The 19,438-nt window shown below is 37.4% G+C and overlaps 1 protein-coding gene across 2 annotated transcripts in view; it reads left to right on the top strand.

Moving 5' to 3' along the window:
* Positions 1 to 18,551, top strand: part of HAAO (3-hydroxyanthranilate 3,4-dioxygenase) — a 35,726-nt gene extending 17,175 nt beyond the window's left edge. Inside the window, exons 5-11 of one of the 2 annotated variants that reach the window (XM_032215659.1) lie at positions 3,103 to 3,192; positions 3,963 to 4,006; positions 10,190 to 10,339; positions 13,187 to 13,251; positions 15,245 to 15,327; positions 17,149 to 17,238; positions 18,442 to 18,551. In XM_032215659.1, the coding sequence (XP_032071550.1) occupies positions 3,103 to 3,192; positions 3,963 to 4,006; positions 10,190 to 10,339; positions 13,187 to 13,251; positions 15,245 to 15,327; positions 17,149 to 17,227 (511 nt within the window). In that variant the 3' untranslated portion in view covers positions 17,228 to 17,238; positions 18,442 to 18,551. Of the gene's footprint in view, positions 1 to 3,102; positions 3,193 to 3,962; positions 4,007 to 10,189; positions 10,340 to 13,184; positions 13,252 to 15,244; positions 15,328 to 17,148; positions 17,286 to 18,441 lie in introns of those variants that run through there. The other variant, XM_032215660.1, reaches the window with a different exon arrangement.
* The last annotated feature ends 887 nt before the right edge of the window (positions 18,552 to 19,438 follow it).

Genomic DNA, 19,438 nt, shown 5'->3' with positions numbered 1-19,438 from the left:
GTAGCAACCCTGCATTGCTCGTAATCTTGAGGCACCACGCGAAAGGGCCAAACACAGAGGAAAGGAAGGAGCGTCGGGCATCCAGATCGCAGCGAGGAGAAGGAGGAGGAAGGTATTTATTATACTTGTATTTATTATACTGTGGATTTGGTCTGCATCAACCTGCCGCCTCCCCTCACCAGGGAAATCGCGGTGAAAACTCTGGGTGAGTCTCCGCAGAGAGCTTGGCGGGCAGCTGGATGGACTTCTAAGAGGTGGGGGGGAGGAGCGGCAGCTCCTTGAAATGAAAAAGGCCTGCTTCCCCCCCCCCAATGAGACGCCTTCCACGATAATAGGAGAGGAGAGCCTGGAGACAGCAATCACACAGGCAGAAAGTAGCTAAGAGAACGGGGCGGGGGTTGGGAGAAGGCATGGGACGGGCTCCCAGCAGCGGCTGCTTGGATTTGCCATTTGAGAGAGAGAGAGAGGGAGGGAGGGAGGGAGGGGGAGAACGCGAGTGTGTGTATCCCTCCTTCCTTCAGCCCAACACTCTCGCTGGCATTCTGGCCAGACGAGAGGGACTGCAGAGGGTCTAGGGCAGCGAGTCATTCAATAGGAAACTTGCCTCTTGGAAGGAATGACCCGGCTTGGCTCCCGCTTCGTCTCTCCTGCCTCTTCGCTTCTCCGTTCTATCGTTGAAAGCGGGAGCCAAGCCGGGTCAGTTTCAAGAATGCATGCATTCCTGAAAATTTGTAACAAACTTGTTGAAGGGCCTATGAAATATTTTCTAGTTTAATGTAGAATAAGTATTCTTAATAAAAGAAAACGTCATTTTTATTTAATCAATTGCATTCCTTTTTATAATGACATTAATTAACTAAACTGGAAATAAATCTATGTTTTGCTAGAGTTTTAAAATTAAAAAACCTTACATTTTGTTGCTATTATTTTAATCAGAGTTTTGCCAAGTGAAATTATATAATGGTTCCTCATGTCTCTGTAATTTTCTAAATCTCATCCAGAAGTACCACAGAATCTGGCATTTTCAGCAGAATGATGCTGATGCTAATAAAACATCCTGATTTTTGGTGAAAGGATGGAAAGAGGAAGGAAGGAGGCAGAGAGATCTAAAGAGCAGAAAGACAGAAGGCAGATAGGCAAGAAGAAGGAAGGAAGGAGAAAAAATGGAAAAGAAGGAAGGCTAGAAGGAAGAAAGAGGGAGGGAGGGAGGGAGGGAAGGAAGGAAGGAAGGAAGGAAGGAAGGAAGGAAGGAAGGAAGGAAGGAAGGAAGGAAGGAAGGAAGGAATGGGTACTTCCACTTGTAGGCCTGGGACTGAATGCAGGAGGAGTCTCTCCATAGGATCAGCTGCTCCTCTGATCATGGTCTATGAAAATGTTACTGCCTGCCTGATGCCCCCTTTACTTCTCCCCCTGTTGAATTCAGCCCCCTGAGTTTTGCCTTTGAGGGGCATGTGTGGTTATGGCGGATGGCAGAGTCAGCGGAGGTTGAGAGGGTATTGGGGGCTTTTGTCCGCCTGTGGAGTTCTCCCCATGGACAGGATGGGATGTTGGCATGAAAGGGATCTGGGCACAATCTCACCTGTTCCAAGTAAAGTTGCCTTTTGCAATTGGCTACCGGTAATCCTCGACTTACGACCAGGATTGATCCCCCAATTTCTGTTGCTAAGGGAGATGTTTGTTAAATGATTTTTGCCTCATTTTGTGACCTTTTATTGCCACATTAAGTGAATCATGGTGGTTGTTAAGTCAGGAACATGGCTGGTTAGTGAGCAAAGTTATAACGGCATTGAAAAAAGTGACTGATGACCATTTTTCACACTTAGCGACCATTTTCACACTTAGTGACTGTTGCAGCATCCTCATGGTCACGCGGTCAAAATTTTGATGTTTGGCAACAGATTCGTATTTATGATGGTTTCAGTGTCCTGGGGTCATGTAATTGCTTTTTGTGATCTTTTGACAAAGTCAAATGGGGAAACCAGATTCACTTATGTTACTAACTTATCAGCTGCAGTTATTCACTTAAGAACTGTGGCAAGAAAGGTGGTATAATGGGCTTAGTGACCAAAGTTACAATGGCATTGAAAAAAGTGACTGATGACCATTTTTCACACTTAGCGACCATTTTCACACTTAGCGACCGTTGCAGCATTCTCATGGTCACGTGATCAAAATTTTGATGTTTGGCAACAGATTCGTATTTATGATGGTTTCAGTGTCCTGGGGTCATGTAATTGCTTTTTGTGATCTTTTGACAAAGTCAAATGGGGAAACCAGATTCACTTATGTTACTAACTTATCAGCTGCAGTTATTCACTTAAGAACTGTGGCAAGAAAGGTGGTATAATGGGCTTAGTGACCAAAGTTACAATGGCATTGAAAAAAGTGACTGATGACCATTTTTCACACTTAGCGACCATTTTCACACTTAGCGACCGTTGCAGCATTCTCATGGTCACGTGATCAAAATTTTGATGTTTGCCAATAGTTACAATTTATATTTGTAAATTTTAGTTATGTTGAAATAAAAAAATATTACAATACTATTTTTGCGTTGTATGAAAAATTTTGTTGCTCCGTATAAAATTTTTAATCAAGTCCCCCCCCCCCCGGTCAAAGGTGTCCCTCTTTACCAATCTGAAAATCTGGTCACCTTAGACAAGAAGCAATGGATAACTAAGGAGAGAAGCAACCTAGAACTAAGGATAAGGTTCCTGACAGTAAGAAGAATAAACTTGTGGAATGTCTTGCCTTCAGAAGTTACAGATGCTCCAACACTGGAGATTTTCAAGAAGAGGCTGGATAGCCATTTGTGTAAACTGATATGAATAGTGGGTTGGACTAGAAAACTTTCAAGTCCATTCCAACTCTGTTGTTCTGTTAATCTGTTACACATTTCTTTTCTTTTCTGTTAATCTTGTTTGATATCATATAGCCAGTTTTTCCAAACTTGCAGGCTTGTCTGAATTAAATTCAAAGCATTATGCACTCATTTTTTTCATGTTCATGACAAAATACATTATTTTTAACAATAAATTATCCTCTCTTTTCTATATTAAAGATATAAATACATATTTATATTCTTTTTCCCCCTTTTCCCAGATATTATGTTGGAGAATCAACAGATGTCCTTTTTGAAAGATGGTTTTACTGTGAGGATCTTGGTATACAACTTATTCCAATAATTCAAGAGTAAGTCTTCTTTAGGTTGAGCTTGATTCCTGGGACTTTCCAGGAAAATCTATGTGGGATTCTTGATCACAACAGAAAGGGCTGGCCATTATTTTCTCCCTCCCAGATTGCTTTTCCTGAAGGGTCTCTGAAATTTCGGGTGTCTATGTTCTAATCAGGCTCCTTCTTGTATAAACGTTTTGAGATCATCTGTCACATAGCTGAAACTTTCATTTTGCAGATTAATAGTTGGGCTTGATTTACAGCATTACTTAGTATTGGCAAAGTAGTTTGCTGTTTCAGAATTATTAGGAGATGGAAGAAGTTTTATTTCTCAATGATCTTGTTTAATTGTGGTCTGTGACCACAGGTAATTTGTGTGAATTATTTATTTTGTCCTTAATTGTTTGTTCAAAGCTACTCCCTTTTTCTGTACGCCTCATTTTAATTCTAAAGCCACACTAATAAAATACCTGAACTATATCATCATATAATATCACTATCAATGCTTTGAGATATGTGCCTTAGATGGTCTACATGGCATCATAAATATTCTAGAAGGTGGTATCCATAATCTTGGAAGAATCCTAAATTTTGTCAAAATACAGTAAACTTAACATGGAACATTTTTGAAATGAGTATGACAAACATCCGTAAAGCTTGAATATAAACTACATCCTGTAATAATTTCATCAATAAAAGGGATTCCACTATTAATTCAGTAGTTTCACTCTGTACAGTCTGAAGTGAGAGATGATGGATTTTAGAATTGTTAACCTTTTTTATTTCAGATTTTTCAGTTCAATGCAGTATCAAACTGGGAAACCCAATCCAGGTGATGTAAACTTTGAAACTAAAATATTTTTTTTAATCCAGCAAACAATAATAATTTTAAAAGCTTAACCAATTTTATTTTTCTTGCATTCATATCATTTGCTTGCTTTTAATATTCCTCCAAATGGAATTAACATTGCATGGAAAAAGTTGCCTTTTTTTCTTTATTCAATAATAAAATATGTGTCACAGAAAGGGAGAATAATTAATTATTTTCCAAGCTAAACTCAGCAGGCAGATTGAGATCTCCTGTCATCCCAAGCCACAGTCATCATTATGCCTGAGTCCCAAACAGCAGGGGAATCCTCCATGTTCCGCACATTTGCAAAAACAGTGATTATACCATTCCTGCAAAATTCTACTTTGATTTCTCTATCCATCACAAGACAGAATGGGATTTATTTTTACTCTCTCTATATACCTTCCCTTTTCAACCAATCTATTTAAAGTCGGCTTAAAAGAAGGGTGGGTTCTCTCCCCTTTAGGTTTTTAAAGATCTGTAAGGTCCTTTTTGGATAGCCATTTTGGGGGACTGCTATAAGGCTGGTTTCGTTCATTGGGCATGGAGTAGCTTGGCTCATGGGTGAGCAGAGGTTAAGTTGGGAATTTCTGGTTGATTTCTGAATGATTTGAAATAGGCTGCCAAAGATTTAATTCTAAAATCATTAATGAAGAGCCATACTCCAATTAAAGTAGTAAGGCTACTACTATAGATTAGCCCTAACCTGCACACCCTTCCACTGTTTCTCCATGGCCACTTGTGCCTGGTTCCTTCCAGATACATTTGTACATATTTGGTGACAGCAGTCTTCTCTCACACTTCTCACATTCTGAGGAGGTTTTCAGCATTGTGCTTTGTCCAAGGACCTCCTTAGAGAGAAATATTTGGCCTGAAGGGAAACAGTGCAAGGTCTCCCGAGCTTACCAAGAATGTATCAATTGAAATAAAGACTTAGAGTCACAACATTGTTCTATTGTCCTAACATACCTCCTTCATATCCATATGAATACTTGGACAGGTGATTATATTATGAACTGGATAGGTATCAGTGGAGTGCTAATGTATCTCCAGACACTTCTCTTTGTGCTTGAAAAGTCCCCGGACACCTTCTGCCCTACCTGACTATAAAAATGATAAACAATTTCTATCTATTGCTTTACTTGAAAGTGTTACTACTTTTGATTCCTTACAACCTCAACAAAAGGACAAAGGTACAATGTGTATTGTGTTTTAGCAACCATTGTGTGTACGAACATGCTTCTCTTTTACCCGGCTGCTATTGTGAGAACACTGACAGCGTGTTCTCAGTGTGTCCTCTGATCATAGCAGCCTTGGCAGTTTAAGAAGATCTGGGTTCATTTTGGGAACCGGAAAATATATCCTTAATTTTGGGAAACAGTTGTATTTCACTGGCAAACAGCATGCTTGGCTTCTAAAGATATGCAATTTTCCATAGCATCTTGAGCAAGTATACTGCTGCCTTTTTGACAATTTATATAGTGAAAATATGAGTGCAGTTTGGCATTAAAAATAGAAATCACAGAAAACATAGAATAACAGAGTTGGAAGTGAACTTTGAAGTCTAGTTAATCCCCTGCTTGATCAAGAGACCCTATACACTTTTGGACAAGTGGTTGTCCACTCTCTTCCTGAAAGCCTCCAGTGAAGTATCGACAACTTCTAGAGGCAAGCTGTTCCATGGATTAATTATTCTCACTGTCAAGAAGTTTCTCCTTAATTCTAGGGTGGATCTCTCTTTACTAATATTATATACACTATTTTTTTTGTCCGGCTTTAGATGCTTTGGATACAGGGACGTGCAGTCACTAGAAGCAAGGGAGGTGTGGCCTCACCAGTCATGAGGAAAAGGAAAGAATTTTAAAGAATTTTTTAAAAATAATTAAAGCCAAGGTAGTTGCTGCCAGATTCACAGTGACTTGGAACAGTGCTTTATGTTAACCATAAGAGGAGGCCAGAGAACCAGGGGCCTCTTTTGCATAAGGAATTTTTTGCCTTTTAAGAGTTAAGCAAGGGTTAACAAGCAAAAAATTCCTTATGCAAATGAGGCACGTATTCTCTCGTCTCCTGTAGAGGGCATTTTTAGAGGCTTTTTAGAGTTCTCTGGGAGCAACTAGCTCAGTCTGACAGAGCTCTGGCCTTTCATGAGGGCAGGGCAGGGCAGGAGAAGTAGAGTTGAAATCGTCTCTGAAACAGCTGGAAAAGGTGTGTGTGGGGGGAGGGGGGAGGAATTCAAAAAGTTTGATCGGAAGGCAGCAGGGGAAGGCGGGGTATGGCAGAGGAGCTGCTTTCAAGCCTTTGGAAAATATATCCAATCCAACTTCTGTTTTTGTGTTTGAGAGTGAGTGAATGAGAGAGGGATCCAAGTTCTCTGTGTGCATGTGTCTGTTTGAGAGAGGGGGGAGGGAGAGAGGGAGGAAGAAGGGGGACGGAGAAGAAAAAGAATGGGAAAACTTATTTTGCAAGGGGAAAAAATGCTGTCGCTTTAAATCAGAACTGAGCATGCCTGGCTGTGGAATTCTGGGAGTTGAAGTCCACAAGTCTAAAAAGTGCCTCACCAGCTCTAAAGCTGACCGCACATCACTGTTTGGATAATAGATTGAGCCTGCTTCTCTATGACAGCCTCTCAAGTATTGGAAGGCTGCTATCATGTCACTCTTAGTCCTCTCTTTGCTAGACTAGATATACCTAGTTCTCATAACCATTCATCATACAGTTTCTCCTCCAGATCCCTAATCTCTTGTATGAAAATATTTAGCATCCCAGATTAGGACTTCTCCTTCTGTATTTTCACTGTAAATTATTTTAGATTGTGAATGTGTTGTAAGTGATTTTTTTTCTCCAAATTAATCATTTTATTACAAAATACAAATAATACATTGTAGAATACAAATATAAGTACATAAAATGAATTTTGTAGGACATAATATTCCTCTAAAGGCTTTTGCCCAGAGTCCCCAGCCCAGCCCACCACTGGAATTAAAAAACCTTCAAAATAGTAAAATAATAAAAATTAGAGGGTGTACCCCGCAACAGATTATTGATCTTTATGAGGTATGCATTGTGATGTGAATCAAAGTTCTTTGTCCTAACTTACATATAAAAACTGGTTTTTGCTTTACTTCCATCAGTTTTCAGTCAATAATCTCTTTCATTTAAAATATTGTATAAGAAGTTATCATAGGAAAAAAAGTTGCAGCAATTAGACAGTGTTGTTATTACACCATAATAGCAGAAACTTCACGATGAGCTCAAAACAAAGCAATATCATAATTCCCCACCCGCCCCCGTTCCATCTAGCCAATTATACTGCTGAAATTAGAAGCGGATGTTGTTAATGAACATTTGGGATACCACTGAGATACTCAATATTTTTCTGCACCATGTTTGGGCCATTATTGAAAAAGCATCCCAAGGGCATATTATGAAAGCACCCCCATAGCTTTTGAGGAGTAAAAAGTGGGTGAGAACTTGGATTTTATCATTGTTCTGAACACAATGTTGCAGTTAATTTCACAAGACGTAGATATGAAAATTTCAGAAGAGAACGTAAAATACCTACTGATCTTTCAGAGAGTTTGAATACAAACAGAAGATATAGTACGGTACATTGCATTTACAAGGGTGATAACCAATTCTGTTCCATAGAGAGAAATGGGTCTCCAATATATTGCTGAGTAGCATGAGAATGGACTGTGTTATGCAGTATGATAATTTAAAAGGTTTGAAAGGGGAGTTCCCCAACAAAGGGACTAATGGGTGAATGGATGGGATATCTATTATAAAAATACAAGGCCCAAGAGAGTGAACAGGTTTTTCTACTGTCTTAATGTCAGGGAAACAGTTAAAAGCTAATACTCATTTACATTGGTTGGGGGTCAGCTCTGTTCTAAATTGGTTCACAAATTTCTTGAAAATGTAAGATTGGCTCTCACAAGGTGGTATGAATCGGCTCCAACACACAATTGATAACAGTCCTCCCCAAGTAGCTTATAAACAATAGAAATAAGATTCACTATGTTTAACATTGAGCATACATAACAAACCACACTGAATCAACTATTGTTTTTTAAATGCACTTCAGCCATAAAACAAAACCAGTTTGTGTAACAATAGCAGTTAGACTTATATACCGCTTCATAGGGCTTTCAGCCCTCTCTAAGCGGTTTACAGAATCAGCATATTGCCCCCAACAACAATCCGGGTCCTCATTTTACCCACTTCGGAAGGATGGAAGGCTGAGTCAACCCTGAGCCGGTGAGATTTGAACAGCCGAACTGCAGAACTGCAGTTAGCTGAAGTAGCCTGCAGTGCTGCATTTAACCACTGCTCCACCTCGGCTCTTGTACAGCAGTATTTAGAGCAACAGGTTTTGGAAAATAATATTTAATTTTTCTTTCTTTTTTTAAAAAAAAGATTTTTATTAACAAACATGGAAAATACACACACACAAAATTTAGACGTATACCACATTTACACAATACAATATGAACAGGAACTTCCTGTTCTTTATAATAGCAATTATCAATCGATACTGCTCACCTTATATTATTTCCCCGATAAAGATACTAAATTGTATGACATTGAAACAGAACCACACGAATTGGATAAAATTATTCAAAGCTCAGATAGAAAGATGATAGGGAGAATATATAAATTCCTCCTGAAGTACAAAATGGAAGAAGAAATTGTGAAAGAACAAATGATAAAATGGGCGCAAAACTTTGGCTATTATATTGAATTAGACAAATGGGAAAAATTTGGGGGAATAAACTTAAAAATGACACTATCAGTTGCATACAAGGAAAACCAGTACAAAATGTTTTACAGATGGCACCTGGCACCAACAAGGTTAGCTAAAATCTTAACTAATACCTCCCCAAAATGATGGAAATGCGAATCAATACACCGAACATATTACCATTTATGGTGGACCTGTGAGGAGGCTAAAATTTTGGGAAAAGTCTCAAAAATTGTCTGGAGGCCATAACAGGGGTTAAAATAGAATGGAAACCTGAAGCTTTTTTATTAGAAATAATGTCTGTGAAATACAAAAAAGAAATCCAGTATTTAATACTACATATAATTACGGCAGCAAGGATTGCCTTTGCCCAGAAATGGAAAAACAAATTAATTCCAAGTGAAGATGAAATAATAAGAAAGGTTATGGACTGTGCTGAAATGGACAAACTAACTAAAGAAATCCAGGGAAAAGAAGAATCAGAATTCTACCAGATATGGGATAAATGGTATAGGTGAATGGAGGAAAAAAACAAAAATCAATGAAGGAATATAATAAAACTCAAAAAATAATAGTTATGGGTAAAATAAGAGGGTTAAGAATGGTGAAATCCAAATGAAATATAATAGAAGGTGAAATATTTAATTTTTCAACCCATTCTGTTTCCCACAACTGTGCTATATTATAAAAGTCACACATTTAGAAAAAGCATGAAATGTTAAAGTTGGAAGAAAATGTGGAGGTTGTCTAGACCATCTCCCTGCCCCATGCTGGAACCCAGTATTATAGGCTCCCCAAAATAGGGTTACTCAGCTTCTGTTTAAATACTAGAGAGCCCACCAAACACAATTTGTTTCATTGCTGAACAGCTCTTATTGTTAGGAAATTCTTTCTGCTGTCAAGTTGAAGTTGAAATCTGCTTCTCTGTAATGTATACATATTCCTTACATTCTGGAAAAACACTAAACAATTCTCTTCTGTTGTATATTCAACCCCCTGCTTTATCAGATATTCAGAATGAAGCATTTGTGACTGATAGTTGTTGATCTGTATGTATGTATGTATGTATGTATGTATGTATGTATGTATGTATGAATGTATGTATGTATGTATTCATACATACATGTTCATCTGAATACATACACACACACACACACACACACACACACACACAGTTACAGATACGTAAACATATACAATGAAGGGAAACCCACCACCTCTCATACTAGATACTACCAAACTACTTTCAAAGAGTGGTCCTTTGTGCTCTCTGAGCTGGCTTATTTATAATCAGTCTAGCACTGATTATGCTGCCTAGTTTGGTTAATGAAATGGCAAGATGTATAAAATAAAAAAGTACAATATAGAACACTGTCTTTTCAATATCTTTGTTCCTTCTCTCTTTGTTTTTTATTTGTTTATAGATGAAATTGTAAGAGCAACTCCTTTCCCACTAAATGATGTCACAGTCATGGATCCTTTTTCTTTGCAAGCTTGGCTGAATGATCACCAAGAAAATATAGCTCTGAAACAATCCTTGAGTCTTTTTGGAGACAACTTTGAAACAGAGGTTAAAAAAATCAATTTTTAATTTTGAACTATAAGGATCAAATAAGACTTTCTTATAACTGAAGAAATTATATCCTGTTGGGAGATTTATTATTTCCTTCCCCCTTTCTCTCACTTGAAATTATGTCTCCTTATACCTAATTAAATTATAAATACTAACCCTTATGTGCAATCTAACCTCTAGGCTCACCTTCTGGCCCTCTTCCATTGGCCTATTACCAGGTAGATCAGACAAGACACATGGCTCTCTAAGATAATTTGACTTGATTTTGAAGCTATATTTAACAGACTCTTGCAAATCACCATCACCTTTACAGCCTGATATTTTAGGGAATGTCCCTCCTGAACCCTTTGCTCCATCCACTATGCCTTTGTGGGCTACACTTCCTCTTATCTGTTGTTCCCCAGACAGCATCTCTTTGCTTGTTTTTCAAAGTCATTGTCTCATACAATTACATCTATATAAAGGCAGAAACGGGCAAATCTATCTACTGCTGGTTTGCTAATTTCCTAATCCTAATAACAAAAACACTCTCAAGGAAAATAGACTATTCTACTGCACTGAAAACAGTCAGAAATCACTGTTGTTTTTTTTACCTTGTATTTCTCTCCCCTTCTTGACTTTCCCCCTTTCTTTTCTGATCTTTGTTTCTATTTTATTTCATATCACAATAAACTCTAACAAAAAACAAGAAAAATAAAGAAATATTTCAACTACACAGGTTAGAATTTGAAATCTGGAGCAACTCAATCTTCAGCTTGTGTGCAAGGAAGGATGTTTCCAGCCTGAACCCTACAGAGAGACCCCAGGTGCTACAACCTCCTGGCTTCTTTTCTACCTACAAGTCGAGAACCAGGAGTAGGTTTTTTTTCTAGATGACATAATAGTTTGGTCTAGTCTGGTTAGGTTGGAGCAGGTAGTCCTCTAGATATCCAGGTGTCAAACCATAAGCCATAAAATATTTTACAGATCAAAACCAGCACTTTAAATTTTCCTTGGAAACTAATCAATAACTAGCACATTAGCAACCCTACGATATATTGTAATTTTTCCAGGATTAGTGCCAGTTAGCACACTGGCCACTGCATTTGAGCTCAGTATTGCTTTTAGTGTTCTTTAAAGGTAAGCACAAGGAAAACCACATTGTAGTAGTCTAAATAGGTTGTAATGAAGGAATGTGTTGAGATCCTCTTGTATCTAGTAAAAAAAAAAACCTATGTACTGTACTAACCCAAGCTGGGCAAAGATTATCTAATCACAACTTATATCTGTGCCAGCAGGAGCTATGTATTAGGAAGGATGCCCAGACTGTAAACTTGCTCCTTCAGAGTAGTATTTGCCAGAAACAAGACTATTTCAATAGAAAGCCTTATAGGGATTAGCCTTCATCTATTCTCCCTCATTCAGATTCAAGGCAGTTGCATTTCCAAGGTGGAAATGTATATAAATGATATTTTGTTCTTTCTATTAAATCATGTCTAATTTTCAGGGACTGTCTGACAAGTCTCTTTAATTTTCTTGGCAAGGCTTTCAGAAGTGGTTTGCCATTGCTTATTTCTTAGGCCTGAGAGAAAGTAACTGGCCCAAGGTTATCCAACCAGCTTAGTGCCAACGTGGGATTAGAACTCATGGCCTTAACCTTTACACGAATCTCGCTTTCTAGTCTGGATGATACTATACCACAAATATTTTTGTATTATTGTAGTTGCTTATAAAACTTAGCTAGGGGTTGAAAGATCACTAAAATAAAACTTTATTTCAAGATTTTTTAAAAACTCCTCTTAAAAACTAGAAGAAGTTTACAGCCATTGGAGTAAAGTCAAAATAAAATCCAAAGATCTGTTATCTGGCCACAGTTTTGGTTTGAAAAAATGTAAAATTATTTTAGTTTGAAAGAATTGAAACATAATCTCTCTTAAGGAAAGATATAATTACAATGGAATTGTTGCATTATTTAGATCTCCAACCCCTAACACACCTTTTAGTGCTGTATTTGGTACATTTTCATCTTATTTTCTATTTGTACTAAAAACAGTAGTAGATGTCACTTCAGATCCACCAGAGGCAAGTTACGGTATGTTCTTTGTTAGTTTTCCAATGATGTTCTTGGAAACTTTCCATCGTGCCAGGGCTACCTGTGCTGAAAATCTCCTTGTTGCAGCAAGAGAAATTAAGGAAATGAAGCAATGGAAAATAGCCAATGATTACATCAACCTCTTGAAGGGGGAGCGGTGTCAATTCACCTTTAAACAAATCTGAAGCCATATTTGGGAGTTCCCAAACTTAGAACTTCCTAAATCAGGACTTTCTATTCTGAACAAACTTTCTTACCTAATAACTGTGACGATCATTGGAATTTTTTGCACGAAACCAGGTTTTGTGCAATTAACAAGGTGCTATTTACAACCTCCATGCACAACAGGAGTGATAATACTCTTCACAGTAAGCGTAGTTACTGGAAAGTGAAATAGTGTGAAAATCATTATTGCAAAAAACAAATGCTGCAAAAGCTAATCCTTTGAATCTTTGAAAGGTAGAAATTTGTATATAATAGGTTGAGTTCATAACTCAAGAATATTGAGAATAAACTGTATTAACTGAACTAGGAAAGTGTGTCACAAGGGTCTATGGCATATTTCTTTTTTACTTTCTACTATATGATAAAGAGATTTTTTTTATTTCTAAGAAATATGATATATTTCAGCTATATAATGAACAAGTGTGAGGTGCCTTCCTCACAATATAATATATATTCCATTAAGATGTATTGTATTTCGTTAAAATAAAGTAGATATACTTAACCCTAATCTTGAAATAAAAACAACACGTTTTCTTGGTTGTCTCTTAGGTATAATATTTGGACCAGGAATAACTGAAGAGGGAGGAAAGAATGCAGATATATGGATATGGCAGTTGGTATACATGCTTTATTCTTACTTGCTATGTACAGGATTGAATTTTTAAAAAACCAAAGAAACTTCCAGAACCAACACGTGCATTGTTCTTATTTATCTTTCCTTTAGACTACAAAGTAATGGAGGATCACTAAAAAAATCAGTCTTTATAAGTGACCCTTCTACCACAGTGGTTCATGTCTTAGATAAAACTCTATATTTATTTTTCCTTTATTACGGCTATCATTTTACCATTAGGATCTGAGATCTTGGCAGTAATCCGTTTACTGCTGCAAAGTTAACTTTCCTCTTATTAAAAAAAATCATTTAAAAACATTCCTCAAAAGTAACTAGAAATTAAGGATGTTTCCTCAATTTTTTTAAAAAAGGGGGGGAGAGGTTCTGCATCCACCATTGTTGAGTCATCAAAAAATAGGACTGACGTTGGAGGCGGGGCTTGATGTTGATACAACACGACATGCAATCTTGGGGCTCCAGGATTGCTGTCAATATCTCTGTTGCTGGACGATCCTTTTTGGGTCTAAACCGTTCTGAAGGAACGGTGATAGTGAAGGGCATGTCCTGCTGATCTCTTTTATTCACAAAAAGGCAGAAGCCCCTGAGTTGCATTTGCAGCCCTTGGCTGTTCTTTAAGTTTTCCCGCTCACAGAGCAAAATCTGTTCCTCTCATTTCCTTCTCCCAGTAGCCTTGTGCATCCTGATGTGGAATAAAGTATGGGTGTACTTGTTTGGTTTGTCTATCTGTGGGTAAGTACGTAGGCATACCTCAATGCCCTAATTTTGAATGAGGCCCTTAAATCCAGAAAAGTCATTCTTGTTTGCCTAAGGCAAAAAAAAATATCTATAATAGTGAAAGTAATAATAACAATAAATGAATAAACAGAGGCAGTAGCTAAAAAAAACTTGGCAAAATAATGCAAATGGAGAAGTTTTCTAGAAAAGTTACTGCAAAAACTAAATCCATCCATGAATAGTTGTGTTTGACACAAGAGAGTAGCAGTCTTCTAATCTAAAGTACTTGAGTTCCCCCTAAGTTTCTGGAATCTGAACCAGCAACTTACAAATGACTGAAAGACTCTGAGAAACCAAGATGATGGGAAAATAGGAAGCCTGAAAGTTGATTGCATTGAGTGTGCAATCAGTTCTCTCCTTTTGAAGGAATGCAATTACCCTGCAAAAAAAGTAGGAAAAAGAAAAGGTAGCCAGACACAAACTGTGTCTCTCCGAATGCCTGGCAGGGACCTGAGCATCTACTGATGATGATAAGCCTCCTTCCCTTCAGGTACATCTGTGTTCAGTTCAGACTTCTTTTAGTTTTTGCAGAAGTGAATTAGCTTGACACGACGTCTCTCTGTTGAGATAAAGATGGCCTTTTCCCACACTAATGGTTCCCTCTTAGTAATGTCTACATCATCCCTGTGTAGTTTAGAGAACTATTTTTTTTTAGTCTGAAAAGTTTTTCAAATATCAGATTAGAAATGTAGAAAAGGAAATGGGGGGAAGGGAGGGGGTAATCCCTTCCATTTTCAAGCAGACCAACCAATCTGCAAACTTAGTTTATTAGTGAGTCTCCTGGTTGGATTGTTTCTGCTCATTCTTCCTCAGTGTCAGTGATTTTTTTTTCAAATTTAAAAATTATGAGAGCATCCTAAAGGGGAAAGGGGAAGTATTTAATGTTGTAGATGAGCGACAGAAATATACTAACAAATTTACTAGAATTTTCCCCCAACTTTTATCCACGTTACTGTAAGCAGTAGACATTGGGAAAGAAGTGAGAATGTGTCTATGTTGCCAAAGCAACCAGCTTAATTGTGTATCTACAGTTAGCTTATTTGTCATTGATGAAGTAGAGCAAAGATGAATACGAGACAGGCAAGATTTGTTTATACAGATATACTGCTGAATTTTTAAACTTACATTTTAAATTCTATCTCTGTTTCCATTTTAAAACCAGAAAGAATTAAAAGTCTGCCTCTTTCCCCCCACCATTTTAGGAAGGTTCATCTTTTGTTACTATTGATAGAAAAATCCTGACTTTAAGGGCCGGAGATAGCCTTCTTGCCCCAGTGCAAACTAAGTAAGTAAAATATTGTTATCTATCTTCTATTGTTGCCCACATTTGGCTAAAGCATTTTTATACTCCCAGGTATCCCTGCATCATTGTCCTTTCCATTTTCTATCAATGTAAGATTAAAATGAACAGAGTCTTCAGGTGCAGACTTACAGGATCCTAATATATAAGGTTCTGTAGATTATCACTCTATCCAATGTAGCAGCAGTTTTGGCCAGAATTTCCTAGCTGAGACCTTGTTCCCCAAGGAAGCAAAAAGGACTTAGAGGTCTTTGGCTCCCTCCCACCTGTAAATGCCAAATCTCTAATGCTTGTCTTGATCTGGTTTATATAACTTCTTTGCAGGTTTGCAGAATTTGTGGGTTTAAATTTGTGGCTTTCTGGACATAGATGATCTACAATTCACAGCCTAACCATGTAGCATGACCAGAGACAAAAGTTGCCAGAAATTAGTTTAGCAAAATCTATTGGAATAAATTGGTTATATCTTCCCCCTGAAGCTGAATAAGTATTTGTCTTTCAGAAACAGCTATAATGTTAAAATGATTTCTGAATGTTTTGTTTCCTCTAGATCAATGAAGCACTGATTTTAACAAGCTACTTTTTGCAAATATGCCATGAATCAAATTCAATATGTATTATTCTTTTGGTGAATAATTTCCAGAAAAATAATTTGTGCTGGCTTTTTAATCTCCTGAAATACCTGTTCTGTGCTATTAATCTAAACTTGATTCATCCAAGAGATTTTTTGCTTTTAATCACTTGACTGGGAAGCATGCAACAGTACCATTGAAAAAATGTAGGCAGACTATGAGCATTATGTACTATATTCAGGACACACAAGTCCCAAATGATGCCTCTTATCACTTATGTCTCCCTGAATTGCTTACATATTGTACTGTTCTCATGAACCACATTCTTTATCTAAGATTACTCTTGAGCAGTCCTGAAAGATCTAGCTATGTCTTGGTATAAGTCAGCAAATCTGAGACCCTTTAACTAATGAAGGTTTATCTTCTGATATTGGCATCCCCAAGACCTCAACGGAGGAGGCACCTGGTACATGGCAGCGATGGTGAGACTGATAGCTGGCTCAGCATTAAGATAGGGCTTGATAGTACAGAATCTGATTCTTGACATTCCTCCTCCTGATTCTATTCCATGTTTTAGACTCTTGAAACCAGCCCAAAATGCATACATATAGCCCACTGAATATGCTTTGATGTTGGTAGAGGCAATTACAGGGATAGAATATTAACACTGAAATCACAGTTAAGTTAAACCGAGTTAAATCTAACTAAATATTTAATTCAGCCAAGCTTCCTGGTGGGATCCATTCATCTTTGGTATGGCAATTTGCTCTAATTATTTCAATACGATGTTTCCATATCTTTTGGCAACTTTCTATGTAATTAAAGTAATGATACTTTCCCAGAACACCCAAATTATTTGGATTTATTGCTTCAATTACTTGTAATTAAATTTGGAGAAGGAGGAGCAGTTGAAGCTACACTATAAAATTTGTAGCATCCTCAAAATAATACTAAGTTTCTTTTTAACTGATAATAATTCTTGGAATTGTATTGAAAAAAATAACACATGATTTTTAATGGGTTAGGTGCACTAGTATTTTAGGAGATTCAGATTTTACACTTGTTAGACAACCTTCCCAACTTTGTATATCCAGATGTGTCTAGATTGTGATTCTCAGAATTCCCAGCTAAGAGCTAGGAGGGAGGTAGTTGGGAAAGGTACTTTGCTATGGCTCATAATAACATTTCTGACAACTATGCATCATTCTTTACTTTTGTTTGGTGTTTTTTTAAGGTTTCACTGGAAGAGAGATGAAGGATCCATTGCTCTTTCTGTTGTTCAGAATCCAGAGAGGAAAAGACCCTATCTCTGAGTTTGGTATCTGTATCCTGCTCTCAAGAATTATTAATACAATTCTCTTTAAATACAAACAGTGTCTATGTTCTGCTTGTTTTAGAACTCTGAAAATATAATGTAAATGTATTTCCTGGAACTGAGTGCAATTTGAGGTGTTTGTGTGTGTGTGTGTGTGTGTGTGTGTGTGTTTGTGTGTGTGTGTAGAAATGCTGCCTAACCTAAAAGGTATATTCATAAATATGTCAGGACATCACTATGAATAATTTGTAGTTATGAAGGATGTTTATTATGCACAGGACCAGATGTTCATTACCAATATCAGCATCTTAGTATAAACAGGAAGGAGCACTAGTATGTTATATCTCACTTCTGGTCTCTTCGCTGAACTCTGGTTGGTTACTAGATGTAGAGTTTGTTCTGCTCCAGCAAAGTCTTTCTTAGAATCCTGTCAAAGTTGACTCAGCCTTCCATCCTTCTGAGGTCAGTAAAATGAGGTAAAATGCTGACTCTGTAAATCACTTAAAGAGGGTTGTAAAGCACTATGAAGCAGTATATAAGTATACGTTCTATTACAATCCTGGCTTTTGCAGCTTCTTGCATCCAGAAAATTTACTTTGCAGTTCAGCATTCTAGATTGTTAAAAATGTACTGAGTCCACAATGAAATTCTTTGCCATTACAGGGGCATAAAGAGAATATTAACACTATTGGTAGTGTTTTCCTTATTTAAACCTTAGGAAGAAATGGGAAATTCAGACCATTCCTTGAAAAACTGAGTGAATAATGAAAGGTGCTGTTCTAAGACACACTCATAGCGACTTATTTGGGAAGCTATAAATGGGGATTGGATGGATTCATAAAAGATTAGTTTATCTTGATGATTGCATGTTATCTCCAACATTAGACAGAGAAAGTTTGTTCTTTCATAAGATTCTGATACACAGTAAATAAGCTTTTATCAGTGGACTGAATGCTGAGATCTTTCTTGACAGTGCAAGAAATTTTGCATCCATAAAATAAGTTCAGTTGAATGAAAAAAGACTGAAATGGAGTACAGTTAGCTCAATGAGTCTCCAAATAAGTCTGTGCTTGCTACAGGCAACAGTTGCCTCTGCAAAAATGACATCATACAACAGAAGGAAGGAAGGAAGGAAGGAAGGAAGGAAGGAAGGAAGGAAGGAAGGAAGGAAGGAAGGAAGGACAAATAGAGTTAAAACTCCATAACCAACAGCATCTTCTTCCTCTGGCCAAGGTCAAAGAGAGATATACATGGGCATATACTTGGAAGAGCCCTCATCTACCAAGGCCTATCATCAGTTTTGTTGGAACCACAGCCAGCTTTATGAAGAGCGTGTAAGAAATAACACAATTCAGGAGCCAAAATAGCATCTTTCCCTTGCTGTGTACTATATTTCATACCAATTGTTTAAATTGAGCCCAGAGGAAAATGAAGCCAAGCCATCATTCCAAGATGTCTCTATCCCCATCTATCCCTAATAGCCTGCATTCTCAGTATTATATTGTAACTGAGAGAGTTGCAGTAGAATTGGGAAATAAATGGATTTGGTAGAAAGTGATAAAGCTAGACAAAGAGGCTGAATGTTAAAAACTAATTGCTCAGGGACATGTAATTGGAAAGAATCAGAAGTGGGGGGAACAGAATAGACATAAATAAATGTAAAGAATTCATGGGAAAAGCTACAAGACTTTTTAGTAAATAGCATTAAGCCTGCAAGGAATTCAGACTTGAGTATCTCTGAAAAGGAGGATAATTATTTTCCTGAAAAATTGAGAAAAAAACCTGGGTGTGGGAAAGGGAACAAAAAGCCATGGAGTATGTATCTATGTTTAAAAAAAGTCAAGATGGCAATTGCAATCTTTGTTTGGGTGTCCCATATTTGTGATGCATATTTAAAAGGTTTGGGGTTTTAATTATAACTAATATAATTCTAACTGCCATTTTGATTCTTTTAGCCTTACCCCTGTTGTGGAGTTAAGGGTATAAGGCACGGGTATCAAACTCACTGCATCACATTGCCATCACATTTTGCTACATTTTTCCCATTCGCGGACCTGGGGTTGGCATGGCCTGCACTTGACACATCCAGCACACAAGCCACCAGTTTGAAACCCTTCTTGGAGACATAAATGACTGACTGGGGAGAAAAGCAGAAAAACAGCAGATAGTTAACTTGGAAGTCATGGGTACAAAAAGGAAGGGAAAAGGA

This window comes from Thamnophis elegans, chromosome 4 (assembly GCF_009769535.1).
Source record: "Thamnophis elegans isolate rThaEle1 chromosome 4, rThaEle1.pri, whole genome shotgun sequence".
Taxonomy (NCBI): domain Eukaryota; kingdom Metazoa; phylum Chordata; class Lepidosauria; order Squamata; family Colubridae; genus Thamnophis; species Thamnophis elegans.
Note: the sequence above shows the minus strand (reverse complement) of the source record. Positions and strands in the feature narration are given on the sequence as shown.